Source organism: Rhipicephalus sanguineus, chromosome 8 (assembly GCF_013339695.2).
Source record: "Rhipicephalus sanguineus isolate Rsan-2018 chromosome 8, BIME_Rsan_1.4, whole genome shotgun sequence".
Lineage (NCBI taxonomy): Eukaryota > Metazoa > Arthropoda > Arachnida > Ixodida > Ixodidae > Rhipicephalus > Rhipicephalus sanguineus.
In genome coordinates, this window is record NC_051183.1 from 956,086 (window position 1) to 975,211 (window position 19,126).

Sequence of the window (19,126 nt, forward strand, 5' to 3'; positions counted from 1 at the left end):
AGTTATGTTTACTTTTAGTAAACATTATTGTAGTTGTTTTGTATCACTCTAGATACCTCATTGTACTTCTTGTGTATGACTCATGAATGATGAGTGTCGCTCTACTTTCCTATGTACAAAGCTCGGTGAGACTTCGTGTAAACGTACAAATCGCCGCTCTATGCTGGTTAATGCTGCTTGCGTGATTTGCATTCTCTCTTGTGTTCATATTTGCCGCCGATATTACTCAGATTCCTGCGTAAACTTTTAGGTTTTTGTGATATTACAAGATTTGATCATGCCCACCATGTCAATAAATTGTTTTCAAAACTGCACGTGGTTTTCTACGAGATATTATTTTAGATAATGAAATGGCACTGAGCAATGCAACTGAGAACAAAAATAATGAGCATTTGGTTACTAACGTGAAGTTTTAAAGTTGGGCAACGCCCCCCTCCCCCCTCTCCCCCCCCCCAACAACCAACCGCCCCCCCCCCCCCCAAAGCAAGCGCCTGGATCCGCCCCTGACTGTATATGCTACAGCGCTTCTACCGTTTCTATGTCTCTTGTAGTCGTTTGCTCGTGCTGCGCAGTTTCTTTGCGAATGGGGTAGTACTTTTGAGTAGAGTTACTAAAGGTAGCATATACAGTAACTCTACTTTTGATCACAGAGGTAAGCCTGTGGAAATCTTGCGTTTTTCGGATTTTAAAAGTTTCATCCAATTTTGTATGACATAGCATGATTTTGTGTCCATTTTTGGTCTTAATTGGTAAGTCTAAAGGCTTTGTAAATCTTATAGTTTGCAATTTTCCAAGTCTTCACCCAATTTGGATGAAATGGGTTAGCTTTGGGAAATCTTGTTTTTTTCTTTTACTTTGCAATGTTTCGTCGGATTTTGATCAATTCAGTTTTGGGACCATTCTCGGCCTAAAAAGAAGTCTATAGCCTGTGGACGTCTGGTATTTTTCGTTTCTTTAAGGTCACGTCGTAATCAGCTGAAATCGAAGTGGGACCATTTTCGGCCTAAATAGTAAGCCTGTAGCCTTTGGAAGTCTGCATTTTTCAATTTTTTAAGGTGATGTCGTAATCAGATGAAATCTACGTGGGGCCATTTTTCGATTTTTCAAAGTGTCGTCGAATCAGATTAAATCAATCTGGGACAATTTTCGGCCTAAATAGTAAGCCTATAGCCTTTCGAAGTCTTGTATTCTTTTTATTTTTCAAAGTGCCATCGAAATCAGAATAAATTGATGTGGGACAATCATCGGCCTAAATAGTAAGCCAGATAGCCTTCGGAAGTCTTGTATTTTATTTTTCGAAGTGTCGAAATAAATCAATCTGGGACATTTTTTGGCTAAATAGTAAGCCTTTGGAAGTCTTGTATTTTTCGATTTTTTAAAGTTTTGCCGAAATCAGGTTAAATCGAGCTGGGAGAATTTTCGGCCTAATAGTAAGCCTATAGCCTTTGGAAGTCTTGTATTTTTCGATTTTTCAAAGTGTCATCGTAATCAGATGAAATCGATCTGGGACCACTTTCGGCTCATAATAAACCTATAGGCATTAGAAGTCTTGTATATTTGTATTTTTTAAAGTTAGCAGATGAAATCAATGCGGGACCATTTGTGGCCTAAATAGTAAAGTGTTGTATTTTTCGATTTTTGAAAGTTTCGTCGTAATCAGATGCTCATTTGCCTCCTCCTCTAGTGATTGCAGAAGGAAGTCCACACCACTGAAGCACTCGTTCTTCAAAATAACAACCTTTATTCAAGGCTTTAATAAATACAATGATTTCTCTTCAATAAATTATTTTCGTGAACACCTTGTTTCATGCGAGATGACATTATTCGTAGACATCTGGCAAAGATTGTGAGACGGCAGGATTAAATGCACTATGGGGCCCTGCCCCGTGATGATAATTTTTCTCTCCCGAAAATAACTTGTTATTTACAACATGTATTAGATCAGGTTCCTCCGCAATAAATTGCTCTTATTTATAACACTTCACTACATGAGATGATGTTAGATTTTTAAACATTTGGTGGCGAGACCATGAAAACATCTGAACAACAAACACATTACATCCACACAAACACACAGATTTCTGTTTTTTTTTCTTCGGATACATAAAACACGCAGCATGCGGTTGTTCCTTTTAAGTTCCCTATTTTCTATACAACAGTTGGTCCTGAAAGTCTTTTTCCAAGATGGCGGCGGTCGGTGGCGGACGTCTGGTCAGGACTAGAGTCGACTCTGTTCGCTTTTTTTATGTTTTCACTTTTTCCCCTTGAGTTTCTTAGGCGATTGCACTGAGATGACGCTGCAATGAAAAGCAAATGTTTCAAGTGAAACCACAGTCAAACAAGAAAAAATAAAAACAGTTATGCACAGCTTCAAACTGACTTAACGTCACTTATTAAACAGCGGAGCCGGTGGCATCAGCGTGCCTTTCCTCCGCTTTCACCAACGCTCGGCGCGCCCTTCCCCCCTCTCTCATCGGTATCACCTGTGCTCGAGCGTGCGCTACCATTGGTTGACTCCTTTCATGGGCACAGCCAATTGCGCTCTTGCTCTCTCCTCCTCTCCACACCACTTGCTTTGCTCCAGCCATAGCTTCACCTTTGCTCTCCCCCTTTCTATCCTGCTTCACCCTCTCCACGTCGCTACCCATTCTCTACCAGGCTCAACTCGCTACACTAGGCTTTCCCCTCACCCACTTAGCTTTACCCATGCTCTCCCTCTTACAGCTGGGCTTGAAAGTGCGGGTGACAGATCCCCAGGGATTTGCCTTGGCCTTAAAGGAGTATACGACACGATTTTGAGACATCGTAAAAGGGACGTTTTTCGTTTCCTTGGTATGCAGTGTTCACACTCTGCACACACCGGAGTCAGACAACACGTATAAAATATTTCACTTTGATTTTGAAGTTTTCGCCGCTGAGCATTAGCAAAACAGCCCCACTGCAATGGACATTATCCCGAAGAGTCAACACAGTTCCACTGAGTTTGCGAACTCTGTGTCCTGCATAGCGCTTAAATCGTTGAAAATGCTGTCGGGGTCGCTGGACGCTAATTCACTCATCGTTGTTTACGTGCACCACGAGCAGATGACAGATCTGCCACTATTACGACGTGAGTGACGTCTCCCCATGACATCACACTGCAATGACACGTCACTGAGGAGCTGCCCCCTCGATATCGAAACCGTAAGTGTATTTTTTAAGGCAGCGATATTAAACACATAATCGATGCATGCCCCGACATCACAATACTATTTTTAGGGTTCTCGACAACAGTATTTTTATCTAGAGCGACAATCCGAAAATATTAAAAATTCATGTCAGTACTCCTTTAAACAGCTACGCTGCTAAAAATGTGGTTCACTCTACATAGACAGAGTTGAACTGTTTGCATTGGCAAATAAGGCAAAGTGTTCTCGTTCCGAATCCGACACATATTTTCCAACAGTGATTCTGTAGCTTTGTTGCTCAGCTGTTGAACATGACGAATGCGTGGGTCCACTTTAGAAGAGTATTGCTCAGACATCTGTCCCTAAATTCACTTGCTACTTAAACCGTTGGGCAAGAAAGCTACATCCCCAACTTTGCAACGGTAATAAAGGGAGCTGACTAAAACTCCCAGGGTAACATGTGCTTGCCATCACATCAAGCCCAGCTGCATCAAAGTCATCCTAAATAATTTTCGTTGTTGTGTGCCATCAAGTCATTGCACATCTACTGTCACTACGCATCTCCCTCAATATTAGTGAACTTCAAGTTCATTTCAGGCAGAAATCTGAAGCGTTAAGTACAAGGGGTCAACTGCAGCATTTTGTCAAAAGGCCCACAAGCATTCACTGAGTTGCTCCTTTGCAAGCTGCTGGCTCATTGTAGGTGACTTCACTAAAAAAGACTTAGGTTCCACTAACACGTGCCCCGACACATGATACCAAGGTTCTATTGTGTGTCTAAAAGTTTTGAAGAATGGAATATCTTCACTGGCTGCACGTAATCAATTACGTGTCACTGTGCCTTGCGAAGATACAAGATAGACAGATACAGATATATCTATAGAGAAGATGTATATATATATATATACATACACACTAGAGTAGACAAGACAAGAATAGGTACTTAATAGACTAAGACTAGACAAGAATTATATGCAACATAAGGGAGAGCGAATTGGAGACCACTGAAAGAGGCCTTTTCCCTGCAGCAAACATAAATACAGGTTGCGTGATGATGATGTACCTTGCTTAGAAAACTAGTGATGTTTTATTGCCAATTATACGGACACTTGAGGCATATTTCTGCTGTCGCCGTCATGTTCCATATAAAGTCCAAACCAATAACATCGCCCAGCGCGTCATATGTGTGAGTGAACACTTGCGAAAGCTGCAGAGGGGTGTGGCTCAAGCAAAGATGAAACGTGCCGGCAGGCTGTGCTGGGCGAAGGAGAACGAAGGGTGCCGGTGGGGGGGAGAGGCTGCATCGTTCGGGAAGCAACTACGAACTATGATCAAAAGGGTGCCGTCGCGTGCTATGTCGACTGAGATTGATAGATGGCTCATATCCTCGTACGTGTGGAGCTCTCACCACTTCGCGTTGAAGTGACAGATGGCATGAAAACTGCTTCGCTCCCTGGAGCGGCTGCAGTCCCTTTCATTCTACGTTCTTTGTTACTATGGTGCCAGGATCCTAGTCAGGTATGTTTCTTCGCCTTTAGTCCCAGCACCGTGGAAATAATGAAAATTAATGTATCATCAGAAATAAATGAATAGACTTAAGTGAATATGAAGTAAGTAATTCTAAGTGCAGGTGGATTTCTGCATTTTTTCCCTATCGAAATGTGGTCAGAAATTGAATGTGTTCGCTCGTGTAGCAGCGCAACAACATAATTGTGATACCTATTATTTGAACTGTTAACCTGGTGTGTTTCTTCAAGCACTTAAGGATCCTTTTTTGTTAAGTGTACCATAATAGTTCCGTTTTTCCTTGAAGAGATACTACAGAGAAACAATGAAGCAGTTTAGAATGATGAATTATACTTCGAGCACTTGATTGGGGTTAACTCTTGTGCTAAAAGCTCATTAAAAAGAGCAAACGAACGTCGAAGTTTTCACAGGAGAACAGAAGAGTCGATCAGACAAGAAACAGGGGTAGCTGATATCCTAATTGATACTAAGAGAGAAAAAAAATGGACCTTGGGAGGTCACGCCCCGAGAAGGACACACAACTGATGATCAGAGCGTTGCAACAGATACGATGAGATGGGAAGAGCGACGGTGTATGACGAAGGGCTAGGTAGAGCGATGAAATTCTCAGTTTGCAGGCATAAAATGGGATCAACTAGCACAACATGGGGGTGGGTTAGAGGTCATTGGGGCTGGTACTACAGTGGACATAAGATAGGTTGATGATGATGATGATGATGAGATACTCGCGACAAGGTGGGCTCGGAGCGATAAGTATGTCTTTTAAGTATGTATGATTAATAAACAGGAAAAACTACAAAACAGAGCCACCAGGCTCGTCTTGGGAACATATGGCGAGCAGCACAGTTGCACAGCAGTGAAAAAGAGCCGAATTAGGAACCACTGTTGTCTCGTCAAAAAAAAATTTCAGGCTAAAGCTTCCCTATGAAATATTTAATAACAAAACTGGAATTGATAGCAGAAGGTACTTAAAACCTCCAAACTACACTCAAACCTCGACATAACGAACCCGGATATAACGAATTAACGGTTATAACGAAGTAAATGAAGAACGGTCTTGTAATAGATACAGTTTTATTAATATACATTTATAACGAATTTCCGGATATAACGAAGTCATTTTCGTGGCAGATGCGACTTTGTTATAAAGAGGTTTGACTGTATAAGGTATATCTGCATGCCCTGATCACCGGTGGAAAATTAGAGAATAGAGGGCCAGGATGAACCTGTATGCCAATTCTTTTTTTTTTTTTGTTAAAGCTATCACTCTGGAATTGACTGTCATGTTAGCAGGTGCGTAGTGCGGACGAAGATCTCTTTTTTTCCTGTTTGTAACCCCCCTGCTGTAAAGTTTTCCGGCTAAGCGGGGAAACGTCTGACGAAAGAATAAAGAGGTTAAGGCATTCATCCGGTGAACGGTAGCTCAGATGCCATAATAACTGTTTACAAATGGCTCACCTCATGCCGTAAGTATCTTGCGGAGGATGAGCATCTGTGGATAGTGAAGGTTGGCGTCATAGATGTCTGGTCTTTCCTGCTGATACTGAAATCGAACAAGAAATGGCCCCTGGTTAAAGCCAAAGTATTTCTTTCAAAAAGCTTAGAGCAAAGAACTTAGACTCGGCCACAGCAGTAGCAGCAAATGTTATCTAAAATAAATAGAAGACTGAAACGTTGGACCCGTTGGTAGTCGACGATTGTGCAAACAGCCCCCCTCCCCCCCCCCCCCCAAAAAAAAACAAAGATGAAGAGAGCACCAGACAATCATGGTGCTGACAAAGAGCAGTAATTTTTCTTAATTAAAAGCAGAAGTGTAGGTTTACCTCTCCACGTTTTCAAATAAGAACGAAAGGAAAAAGCTGCAAGCAGTTTGCACTAAGTTGCGTGAAGCTTGGCACAGCAAAGCACGGACCCGTCGTCGCTCGTACTCTCTGTCGACCGACACGTCTAGCTTCAAGACGCGTGGCTTCCTCTTCAGGAGTACGTAACCAGGCTATGCACTATAGAGCGGAGGTTGCACGCGATGTCTCCGTCGGCGGGCGTGGCTTAGCTATAGACCTTATGCAAAATTGCTGCCATCTAGCGGTCGCTGTGCGCATGTGCACACATGCAGCGTGCGTATCAACGTGTGGCGGCTGATAGGAGCGGCAATGCCACCATATTTTCTCGTGCTGTGTTGCTCAGATTGAAGAAATTGCGATAGTGAAAAAAAGGTTTGCAGGATACTAACCTTCATGTTATTAGATTTCCTCACGGCCGACGAGAATCAGCAGATCGTTTCATTGCTCCGGCTACTGTTTATGACTAACGCCGTGTTTACGCTCGCCGTTCTTAATATATGCGGTATGTGACAGCATCGGCACTCATCAGAGTACACTCATGTCATGCCGGAACGAGACAGTTTTCGCGCCGTGTGCTTACAGGCACAGACAAACCCGCTTCGTGTACGAGCTTCAAAGCTGCATCGCGGCTGCTCGCGCATGCCTACGCTGCTGTTGACACCAGTACTTTGTTTATTACATTGCGATAACAATTACATGTTAGACAGGTAGCTCATGCGTGTCATTGATTCTCAGCGAATGGACCGATTGTGCTGCAGCGTGTTGTTCGTAGTTTGTTTTCGATTGTAGAGTTTAACAAGGTAGCGTTCGGTGGGATGCTTTGCGCGCGTATTGCTTCACTATGCGTATTTTTCAAGCATTTCATGTGGTAGTATCACTGCCAGATTCAGACGGGTGGCCCGGATATCCTGACCGCCTCCCACCCCTTACCTTTTTTTGTTTAATTTATACAAGTCCTGTATCCACCCCTGTGTGCTAGGAAATTTTAACAGGTGCTTCATGTGCGTGGCACTTTTTTTATAAAACTAAAAAAAAAATGCTATTCCGGGAAACGTACTTATTTAAAAATTGTAGCGCTATATTAGACGAGGACAAGAAGAAAGGTACATGACAGGACATAGCGCTACAATTTTTAAATAAGTATGTATCACCAACTAGCCCCGCAACGTGTTTTATTCCGGGAAACGTGCTGCATTCGACTGTGGGTGCGCTACCGCTGGTGGTTTCGCAGGCGTTCAGTCGGCGACGCAAAACTGCCTTGCCGCTACGGGTTGATATTGCAAGGCACCAGTAGGACCCGAAAGCAACGATGTGCACGTGATTTTGGCGTATCGTGTTATATAGAAACACATGTCGGAAGGATATTCAATAGAACACCAGCTGATCGGCATCTACTGCTTGGAGACACAACACTTTTAATGTTCACTTTTCACGTGCGTGAGATGCGCAAATATCTTACATTTTAATCGTGCAGTTATTATATACATAACATACGTCGGTGACTAAAGCTGCGAAATATTTTTTATTTAAAAAATAAAAATGAGGACAATGCCTTTAATTTAAAATCACATGCACAATACATCAGCTCGACATAGGCTGTCCCTTACGAAATGCGTTTTAAATTGGGTCTACAGCACTTTCTTTCCGTCATCGCTGTGCCTAGCCGTGTCGTGCGTTAACGCTTCTTCCCATGCATCCTATACTACACGCCTGATATTCAGATAGCTAACAACGCTTTATTCGCTACATTGAAAACAGACAGACCAAATTTGTAACCTAGCGCAAAGTTTCATTTTCGACGACGGCAGGCCTACACGTGACTCGTGGCGTCAAACTTGTATTTTCTTCTCACTATGAGGCAGTTCTTTACACGTAATAACCATCAACGTAATACAGTATAGACCGCTTATAACGTAAGTCGCCGGAGTCGCGAATATCCGCACTATAAGCGGTACCGCACTATAACCAAAACAACCTTTTTCAAAGTCTGCACTTGCGCAAAACGTGTAGAGCATGTAGCCTCGCGTGTCCGATAATCGACATATGCGATTTGGGGCGCTTACAACCACTTAAATCTCCAAATGTTCAAAAATTAACCGCCAAAGACCCGCATTGCCAACGAAATGTACACGGGGAAAAAAAGCAAACAAAACAAAGTGCCATCGCGGAAATTCGCCGACTACCTCGAGGTATGCGCATTACACCGAAACCATGTCGAATCGCGACCGAAATTTCACGTGCTGAGCGGTACCGATCGTTCGATTTCACGGGCGCGCACGCAATGTCCAAGACATTGCAATCGAATCCGGAACCACCATTCGAGAGCTGCATGTGCCAACCATGCCCTCGTTTCATTAACGATATGATCCCCTTCCCTTCAAGTGCAGCCATCGCAAAAAGTTTCGTTGATTCCGCACCAAACCGCAACTTTTATCGCCCGCGACCGCTACCGAAAAGCAACCAACGCTGATTAGGCCTAGCCTGCGGTTCAGCATGTAGTCGCGGGAAGTTTGTCCGAGACAAGAAGATCGGAGGTCGAAAAGATCGCACTCAAGCACTAACCCAAGAACAGCGCGCGTGATACGAAGTTAGTGTTCGCGGCCGGGAGATCAACGGCGACAAAAGACCGCCAAGGTTTAAGTCCGCGCACTGGCAGAAAAGGCGAAAGCCCGCGTCATGAAGCCGCAAAACTTTTCAATTTGCGGACGAGGTAGCAAACGCGATATCTGTAGCAAGTGTGATAACGACGATGCTTTTCCCGACAGGAAACTTGCTTTAAAGCGCGCTTGATGAGGACGCGATCGTACGTTGCACGCGGAACGCACTGCCGGCAAGCGGCCGCGGAGCCTTGCCGCCGCCGGTGCAACGGCTACTCCGTCGCCTAAGCAACCACCATCCGAGCAACCGAGCCCGCACAGCGCTGCCGCAGTCTTTTTCCTCCCTCCGCCCCTCGTTCGTTCACTGTGCGTGCCCTCGCCCTTTGTAACGACCTCGTCGCTCCCTCCCCAGCGGCGTACCTCCTTTGAGAACCGCACTCGCTACCGCGTTTGTCGGAAATATTTTCCCGCAACCGCATTATAAACGGTTTTTAAGCGGTATGCGTATACATGCGGTTCTATGGGAGGGTAAACGGGAGTCGAAAAAGACCGCATTATAACCGGTCCTGCACTATATGCGGTTACGTTGTAAGTGGTCTGTACTGTAACTAGGAAATGCCGGTAACATGTACAGGCCCTTACACACTCGTTTGACGTTTTCATACCCCGATTGCCCACTATCAAAGCACATACAACCAAGAAGTTATAGCAGCGACAGCAATACGATTCGGCCACAAGCCTCCAACATGGCGCCGAATGGGTAGCTTCGTCAAACCTCCGACAGATGGCAGCAATTTTGCATAAGGTCTATTGCGTATGCGCAGCTTGGCCAGGTGGTGCGGTATCTGGTCGCTAGACGACGCCATGCTTGCTTCCTCTTTCTTTCATTTTCTCTCTCTACTTTTCTCTCTTTCGTTGATGTTATCTGTGTCTCTCTTTCTTTTTCTTTCTGCACTGCTTTCTATTTCTCTTTCTCATTTTTTCTGTGCTACGCTTTGCTCTCTCCCCTTCTCCTCACTATCACATCTCTCCTCCTCACACTCAATTCCCTTTCGCACCCCCTTGCTGCACTATACTATACAAGGCTATGCTATGCTCTGCTAGTGTGCCTGGATAGCCGAGTGGTTAGGACGCTAGCCTTCGGATCTAGGGTACGCGACTTCGAATTCCACCTCATGAAGAATTCTTTTCGGCAAGAATTTTTCTTTTTCTCTTTCTTAGTATCTTTCTTTCCGTCTCTCTGTTTGTTTCTCTCTCTCTCTCTCACTCTGTACTCGCTCTCAGGTAGCCGCACAGCGGCACATACCCGTTAAAATGACGAGTTTACTGCGGCCGACTCACAAAGAACGATTTGCTAAACAGCTTCGCTGTTAAAAGAGTGAAAATGAAAAAAGACAGTGCCAGAAAATCTGCTCGTGTGTGTCAAGGTACACAATTTCGACGACACTTAGAGCGACAAACAGCTTCACAACACATGTCACCTCACTTATGGTGAGGCCATGTTTAGAAACGTGTTTTTTTGTTTTTGAGCAAATCTTTATGAAACGTCACAGCTTACGTATTTTTACATGCCGATTTCAAGCAACCGTATGCAGTTTTTTAAATATCATATACTTCTCACATTGATAAGAGCAAGGATTTCTTCTAAACTGCAAGAGTCGCAAAGCAAGTAAACGTATCACAAATTTTGTTATGAGGACTGTATGCAATGAAACAAAAATGTATGTTATAAACCAATTTGAACATATGCAAGTGAGTCAATGTTAAGCAGAGATTTCACTCCTGAAAGTTGAAGATACCATAACTTATGTTCAAATCGGTTTAGCGTCCTTTATAGTTTTGCTGCATGCTGTTTTCATTCTAGACTATCACAATATGCTGACTTGCTTTGTAACTCTAACCCTTTAGAAAAAAAATCTTGCTCCTAACAAAGCAGATGAAATAATGATCGATACCTTAAAAAGTGCATATTTCAAATCGGCACACAAAGACACATAAGCGGCGAAAGTTTCACAAATATTTGTTCAAAAATAAAGAGATATGTTTCTATGATAATTGTTGGGGTTTTACGTCCCAAAACAAGCACATGATTATGAGGCACAGAACTATGCTTCTACAGCTGGGCAAGCTCCACAGGTATGAAAAAGGTTGCAGCAATCTCCCCCACACAGTCTTATCTGAGCCCCTAGACAGAGCTTCTGTCCTGAAAAAGTCTGGGGTGGCTGACCACTGAGGAAAGCCTTGTGGTTGAGACGTTGACAAAAGTGATACTTCGTGTCTTTTCACCTGGTCTTAAATTAAAACACCTACGCATTATAAATGTACCAGTGCAACAGACAGAGTTGTGAAGAACACACAGTGCCGACTTTCAACAACCTTTTTTTTTTAACTTTCAACACCATTTATTAATGAAGCGAAGACATCCCCTCCCACACATACAAACACATGGTATGGAGGCATGTGTCGAAGAGGGTGCGGTGATCAGCCGTGTTGACGCTATAAAATAACAAATCACTTGTAACGTGTTGATTGTGCTTGAGGACAGGACAAAATTTAACGTTTGGTTGTTGAAAGTCAGTGTGTGTGTTCTTCACTAGTCCTCGCCTGTTGCGCTGTTCTGACACTTGCCCTACCAACATGGCCAAAAGTATCCACCCTTCATAGCCTACCCATAACAACCATAAACACCATAACACTCACCCGGGCATGGAGCTCCCAGACGCAGGTGTCGTAGGCCATGAGTATTTCAACGTAGAACCGTGACTGCGCTAGCTCCACAAAGTGCTGGAACGTTCGCCCCCGAGATGGTGCCAGGATCACGGCGAGGCCCTGCAATTCAGTTCATTTCAGTTTATTACCACAAAGGCCTCTTCCCTTTCAAGGAGGCTTTACGTAAGAGGTAATGCTCTCATAAGATGTAATTCAGGTTCAGGAGTAATTCCAACGGGGTAGCTCATTCACACAGGGTAATTAATATTTATTGCACATAGGGTAGTTCCTTCATAAGGGGTAATAATTATTCCTTACATAAAGGGCGATTCATGTACAGGGGAAATTTTAAAGGGGTAATTCACTCATAAGGGGCAATTAATATCCATTGCCTAAAGGGTCATTCATGTCCAGGGGTTAATCATTCAGAAGGGGTAATAATAATTCATTATGTAAAGGGTAATTCATGTTCAGGGATAATTCTAAAGGGGCAATCCATTCATAAGGGGTAACTAATATTCACAGCATAAAGGGTAATTCACGTTCAGGGTTAATAAGAAAAGGGTAATTCAAAAATAGCATAAGGTGTAATAATTCATTCATGTTCAAGGGTAATTCATTCATAAGGAGTAATTAATATTCTTTACATAAAGGGCAATTCAAGTTCAGGGGAAATTCTAAAGGGGTAATTCATTCATAAGCAGTAATTATTATTCACTACATAAAGGGTAATTCATATTCAGATTTAGTACTTGGTCAAGCACAGTTAGCACCTTTGCATCAAGATGGCATCCATATTACAGTGATCTTAGATTCATTTCTTGCACAAATAGACAACCTTTTACTGTCCTCAAAACTCATCATCATCAGTGTCAGCCTGTTTTTGTCCACTGAAGGATGAAGGCCTCTCCCAATGATATCCAGTTTACCCTATCCCGTGCGAGCTGATTCCATTTTAACCCTGTGAGCTAAAACCCTTCAAATTGTAGTACCCTGCTTTCTAGTGTATAAGGTACGGACGTCTTGTTGAATTTATAGGTGCGTCATATGTATAGAAAAATCACGCGCCTTGTATGACAAACATGAGCATTTTTTTCCACAAGTATGATAAACAAGGCGTGGCAGCATTTTAAAAAAAAGTACAATCTTGTTATTAACAGCGCAAAGATGTTTTCGCCTGCATTTGTCTCAAACCTACAGTAATATTTGTATCTCTTTGCCTTGCAGTTAGATTGCAACCACTTCTGTTAAAAAACGGACCCCTGCTACAGCGCTTGAAAGGGTTCTAGGGCCCTGTATAAAAATAAAATGCCATTGTACGTATTAGAAAAAATAAAAATTGACTGACTGATTGGTTCAAAAGGATGGAAAGAGCAGCGAGTTGGTATGGCAGCACAATTGAAAATTTGACCGCGAAGGGACAAGGCAGAAAACTAGAAAACAACAGGACATTAGTAGATTGATTCACTGCCAGTGTGGCCGAAATATGACTAAAAAATTTTGAAATACGTGATGTCATGTGCGGAGATTTTGGCACGAAGCTTAAAAATGAAACTCTGACCTTGATTTTCTCCTCTATTAATAAACCTATGATCGTGAAATTAAGGACAACAGAGTTTTCAGAGTATAATTTATCAGTCTTGAGTGATTCATAGTTTTACTTTAGTGTCCCTTTAATGTTCCATATAAGTGTCTTTTATGGCGCCAGCCCCTAGCATTTACTGACTTTTTGGTGAGCTTGGGTAGACTTTAGAGTGAAAAATGACTGTTCTGCAGTGTGCATGTGCCATCTTGATGAAACATACACACTGCACAACAGTCATCTTTCACTCTAAAGTGTGCACACAATGTGTGTGCATACACACGACAGAAAAGTCCCACTACAGTTGGCTGGCGGTGAATTTCGGTGTGCTCTGTGAAAATCATAATGTCGCTAGGTGCTGGCACCATAAAATGGCATAAAGAGCCTAACTAATTGTCTCAGCAAGTCAGCCCTCCTAGTATTGTAGTCTACATCTGAATCATTATCCGACGACAAAAGACAACGAAGTCATAGAAACCATAGGGAAGATCACATGTTCTCATTAATTAAAAAGTAGAACTAATGATGCAGTGATGAACAAAGGTGGACCAGCAAACAACTAGTAACAGTCTTTTATCTAACGCGTGCTCAGCTCGGCTAAATGTGTTGCACAGTTGCGCTTTATGCTCGAAGAAAAAATAGAGTACTATTTGCGCAGTATTTCTGCCACACAACGATATATAATCATCATTTTAAGGACATAATTTGGCCGCGAATTAGAACACACACACAACAAAGGGAGGAACACGATTACAGGATGAGCGGCTGAATGCTGCTCATCATGCCATCATGTTCCTCCCTTTGTTGTGTGCGTTCTAATTTGCAGCCAGATTATGTCCTCAAGTAAATACCAACTAGGCCAACCAACAGTCTTGTTAAATCGTCACCCGCTTTGCTCGCGTTTCCTTTCTTGAAAGCTCGGCTCTCGCCACTTTCCTATATCGAGAGTGCTACGTCATGCTGATAACGCGCGCACCGTTTGTGACCGGGAAGGGGCGGGGCCGCAGTGATAACGCAAGGAAAGTACGGGAGGTAGATTATGATTGTAGTTGTGTGGCAGAAATACTACCCAAACGCTCGATTTTTTCTTGGAGTATAAGGATTGCTTCGCTGCATTGCAGTTATGCTATGTGACGAAGTGTCATGTTGCGCAGAAAAGCCTATCAAAGAGAAAAACTAAGGACTGTAGCGATAGGGCAAAATACAATTTTCCTGAATTGAACACAGACACAAGGGTCACCTTAGGTCAAATTATGAGTGCTGAAAGCTCTAATAAACTGTGGCTGTTGGCAGAAAATGTTGCTGTGTGGTACTTGGCCCATGGTCATGACTGTGTCTTATTTTGTTTTTATTCTGTCGCCTGCTGTCGTCACAAACTATTCTTCTCTTTCATTCTTTTACATCCCATTTCCCTTTTCCAAGTACAGGGTAGCAAACCGGAGACTTTCTGTAATTAACCTCCCTGTCTTCCCTTTACCTTTCTCTCTCTCTCTCTCTAACAATGCTGCTGGCAGGAATGCAGAGCTATTTTGAATGTGGCTGTGGATATTTAAGACCTTGTCTCATCTATACCTGGTTTCTTGCAAATTTTCACAAAGAATTTTCCTGGTGTGTACAATGCTCTGTGGCAGCTTTACATGGTCTCCTAGAGAGAGCTTTTATTCCACCATTATGAAATCACTCAACAATGAGTTCATAGCAAGAGTTTTCCTTTTACATTTGTATTTTACCCAGAGTTTCTGGATGCTACCGAGCTAACAAGCAAATAATCGTCCCAAAAGAAGCCCCAGAAAAGTGGCGCGACTTTCGAGAAGTCCAAAAGAAGCGGAAACTTTATGAGCTTTCCCATTCTTGGAAATATATTTAATTATAATAAAAAATGTCACTAAAGTATGAAGGGGAGTTGAAAAAATCACTTTAATTATTCTATACAGCGAAAATATGGGCAACTATGAACGTAAGCACATATTTACTTTTTAACATTGTTTCCAGGAAAGTCCCCGTTAGGTTGAATGCACGTTTGCCAGTGCATGATTAACGTTACATGTTGACCCCCAACGTATGTTTGACTTCAATACTAAACTACCCAAAGTCATCGACAAATGTGCTATAAGTGAGCGACAAACATTTTTGGTGAAAGTGACGATCCCTAAAATAACTATATTTGCTGGAAAAATGCAAATAGGCCCAAAAAACGCGACAAGCAACTGGGAAAAGCCCAAATCCGCTTGTTATAAGTGGAACGGGCAACACTGATTGTACGTGTAAAGTTCATTATATAAAAGCACTTCCTGCAAGCATTGAAATGCATCGGGTATGTGGCGTGTTCGGCATTAAATTTTCGACTAGTTGGAATTCCCCCGAGATGTACGACGTGCCATATATCAGCGTCACATGTTATCGAGAGGGCTGTTATTCTACCATTACGAAATCCCTCAGCAAAGCCTTCACAGAGACTGTTCTTCAATTTCCACTGTGCTCTGTATTCGCTCGGTTACACAAGAGGACGACACGAGGCCCCCCAAACGGGCTGCACTCTTCTACATAAAAAATTATAAAGAACACAAAACTCTGTATCGTTTATGTTGTACCTTTGCACTCAGTAGTAAGAAAGTATTACAGATATTTCTTGAAGGAGGAGAGACTGAAATAAACCGTCAAACAAACAAGCAGTGAAACACACACACGAATACAGAGAATCTGTTCAGTGTTTCGGCTGATTGTAACTTGAATCAGCAAGACTTACCTTGTCTCCTAAAAGTTTCCAGATTGTGTTGACAAGTGGCTGGCGTCCCTCGTCAAAGAATAGGCTGTGGGAAAAGTGAAAAGCGAATTGCATGTTAATGCCAGCTGGTTTGGAGCCTCGTAAGGCAGTTATGAAATGTCAGGCTTTATAAAATATTGTGCAAAAGCTATGCATATTTACCCGAGACCCAAACATCAATTACTCTTGCAATGTGTTGCCGTCCTGAATGCCTAAAATTCCTTTAAATGTTAACTAACTCTCCTCATCTCTCTTTTCTAGATAACTATCCGAGTTTCTCCAAACCTTCATCAACAAGGAGTCACCGTGCCCTAGATATCTCGACTTTTTTCACCTGTACCGACTACTTTAAATGGTGGTTTTTGCGGTCAACAACTGAAACCTGGAACTCATGTATTGGGAAACATTCATTCACGAACATTGAAAGAATTCAGCAAGCTTGTTAATAAATGTTCCTATGTTTGTCTATCCTGCAATACTCTCATTGAGGCTGCACAATGTATAAAATAAATAAAATTAAAGTAAAGCTGGTGCTGACACTGACGCTGAGCACCAGTTTCTGCTAAACTTCTGTTAAACAAAGATGGCTTCATTACTGTTTCATTTTAATTCTGCAACTGGGACATGCACTGTAAAGCAAATGATCAAGATTTTGTAGCTGAAATTTACCATCATCGCAAAGTCCACTGTAGAAGTAATGTGTGCCCCTCCAAGTAATTTGGGTAATATTGACAAGCACACCTGTCAATGTTTTTTTCACTGATAGTTTTTCAATGCACTCACTCAGCGCAAAATGCGCCCGCAATTATCGGAAGCTCCTCGAACGTTACTGACAATTCTAATCGGATTGCATACGTGATGCAAATGAGCGTGTACATTTTAGAACTCATGTGAGTCACGGCAATTATAATGGAATGTATGATAGCGCATAGGCGTGCTTCATCCATAGATCAGATTTTGACGACTGACGATTGCGGTTGCCTCTGTCGTTTTACCGTAAGCATTTTTTGTTTTGCTGGGCACAAGTTTGCTTAAAAATGCTAAATTTTTACCTAGCCCTTTAAGCTACTCCGCTCGTTACAGTCATCAAAACATGACAATATAATGAATGTGCCCTGCCAGCCACAGGCAATCGTTTTATTAAAGCGCACTTTCTTCTTAAGCTGCACACAAAAGACAAGAATGGCGACAAAGAGAGGGGGGCAACTTTAGTGCGCAGCGCATGAATAAAATACAAACAGCCTCCAACAAGCCCAGTTTGTCGCTTTTTCTCAACTTCATTTAATGAACCAGTTTCGAAACACAAAGCATATGTATGACATCACTATATAACGCCAGCTATACCAGAGGGTGGTATACGCACCAGTCAGCCGAGATGATGACATCAAACCGGCCCACCAGGTCCCCAATGTCGTCGTCGTTGTCCCAACGTATTCTCCTGCACAATGGGAGCCAGCTTGAATTAGAGCACGCCCTCTTTTAAAATTGTCTTTAAAGATGCCAGAGTCACATTTAAGTACAGCTGCTTATAGGTACTAAATGAGGCTGTGAAATCTACACTGCGTTATCTACAACTCCCGTAAGTGGCACTTCAACTGTCCAGGTCAGGCATCAATGTGTGTACACTGTTTAATATTAGAAGCTATGAATTGAGTATCAGAAGTTATTAATTAGCTATTTTCTCTTAATTACAAGGTATTAATCAGTATTCAGTTGCTCTATTAATAATGAAATGTGTTGCCCATACACTCTAAGAAAAGAAAGAGTCCTCTTGACTCTTTTTTTTAGCCCTGCCTTGCCACACATATGACTCTCTTTAAAGAAACACTGTGAACTCTCTTTGGAGGTCACTACACTCTTGTTGGAGAGTTGTGGGCACCCAAAAGAGAGTTAATGCGTCTCTTTAAAGAGAGTCATGCACGTGACGAGGCAGGGCTCACCAGAAAAACATACTCTTTTTTTTTCTTACAGTGTAGTTACATTAGGCTTCCCTGTAGAGAACACTGACATCAATTTTAACCAAGCAAAGTTAACTTCATCTCCAGAAATGTTGGGGCAGAAGAGGAGCGAAGTTGTATTGTAAGCACATTAACACTTCTCTTAGGGAGGTACCACAGTATATATACACTTGAACTTCAGTGACAGCCTGCACTGTTGTTAAAACATAATTTCACCATATTTATCGATTCCCAGAAGTGAATATTGGTAGTAACATGCATCAAATATAATTTTGCTCGCGCAAAGTTTGAGAAAGGTGGGCTTAAAAAAAAAAAAGTGAAGATATCCATTTGAAGACACCATTTCACATGACAGCAAGCAGCAACAGGCATACACAAGTTTACTGTAAAGTATGCAATAACATCGAAGCTTTAATACTGTGGTATAGTAGAAATATTTGCGAATATATAATACAACAGTGCTATGCTACAATGCACATCTTAAAAAGCCACAGCATTAATAAGAACTAACAGACTATCAAGCCAAGGAAAGTACAGGGGATGTCATTTGTAGTAATTAGGATATAAATGTGAAAAAAGTGAAGTGAACGAAAAGATATTTTGCCACCGGCAGGGACTGAACCTGTAACGTTCGAAAAATGCATTTGATTCTCTACCAATTGAGCTTTTGCAGAGGTCATCCTCCCATCCATTTTATTGGGCATATCCGTGCATTTAAACCTGGCAGTGTTAATCAGCGCTGCTCGTAGCCAAGACAGCGAGAGTGGAACACTCCTTTTCTGCCTGCCGGCTGCCTACTGGCCGGCGGCAAGTTATCTTTTTGTCCACTTTCATTTCTTCTCATTTATATCATAATTTACTACAAATAACGTCCCCTTTACTTTCCTTGGCTTGATTGTCTGTTAGTTCTCATTAATGTAGTGTCTAACAAAGAAAAACGAGCCTTTAAAATTGCCCTTCTACCTTAAAAAGAGTCAGACC

At 42.3% G+C, this 19,126-nt stretch overlaps 1 protein-coding gene across 1 annotated transcript; it reads right to left on the reverse strand.

Moving 5' to 3' along the window:
• Positions 1-1,721: 1,721 nt before the first annotated feature.
• On the reverse strand, positions 1,722-17,625 carry LOC119401210 (calmodulin-lysine N-methyltransferase; the record flags this gene model as incomplete). The annotated part of the gene is given in 5 exon segments (XM_037667893.1): positions 1,722-2,297; positions 6,153-6,237; positions 11,833-11,961; positions 16,170-16,233; positions 17,551-17,625. Coding segments are annotated over 4 exon segments (352 nt in total), but the record flags the coding sequence as incomplete, so codon positions are not given.
• Between the last annotated feature and the right edge of the window lie 1,501 nt (positions 17,626-19,126).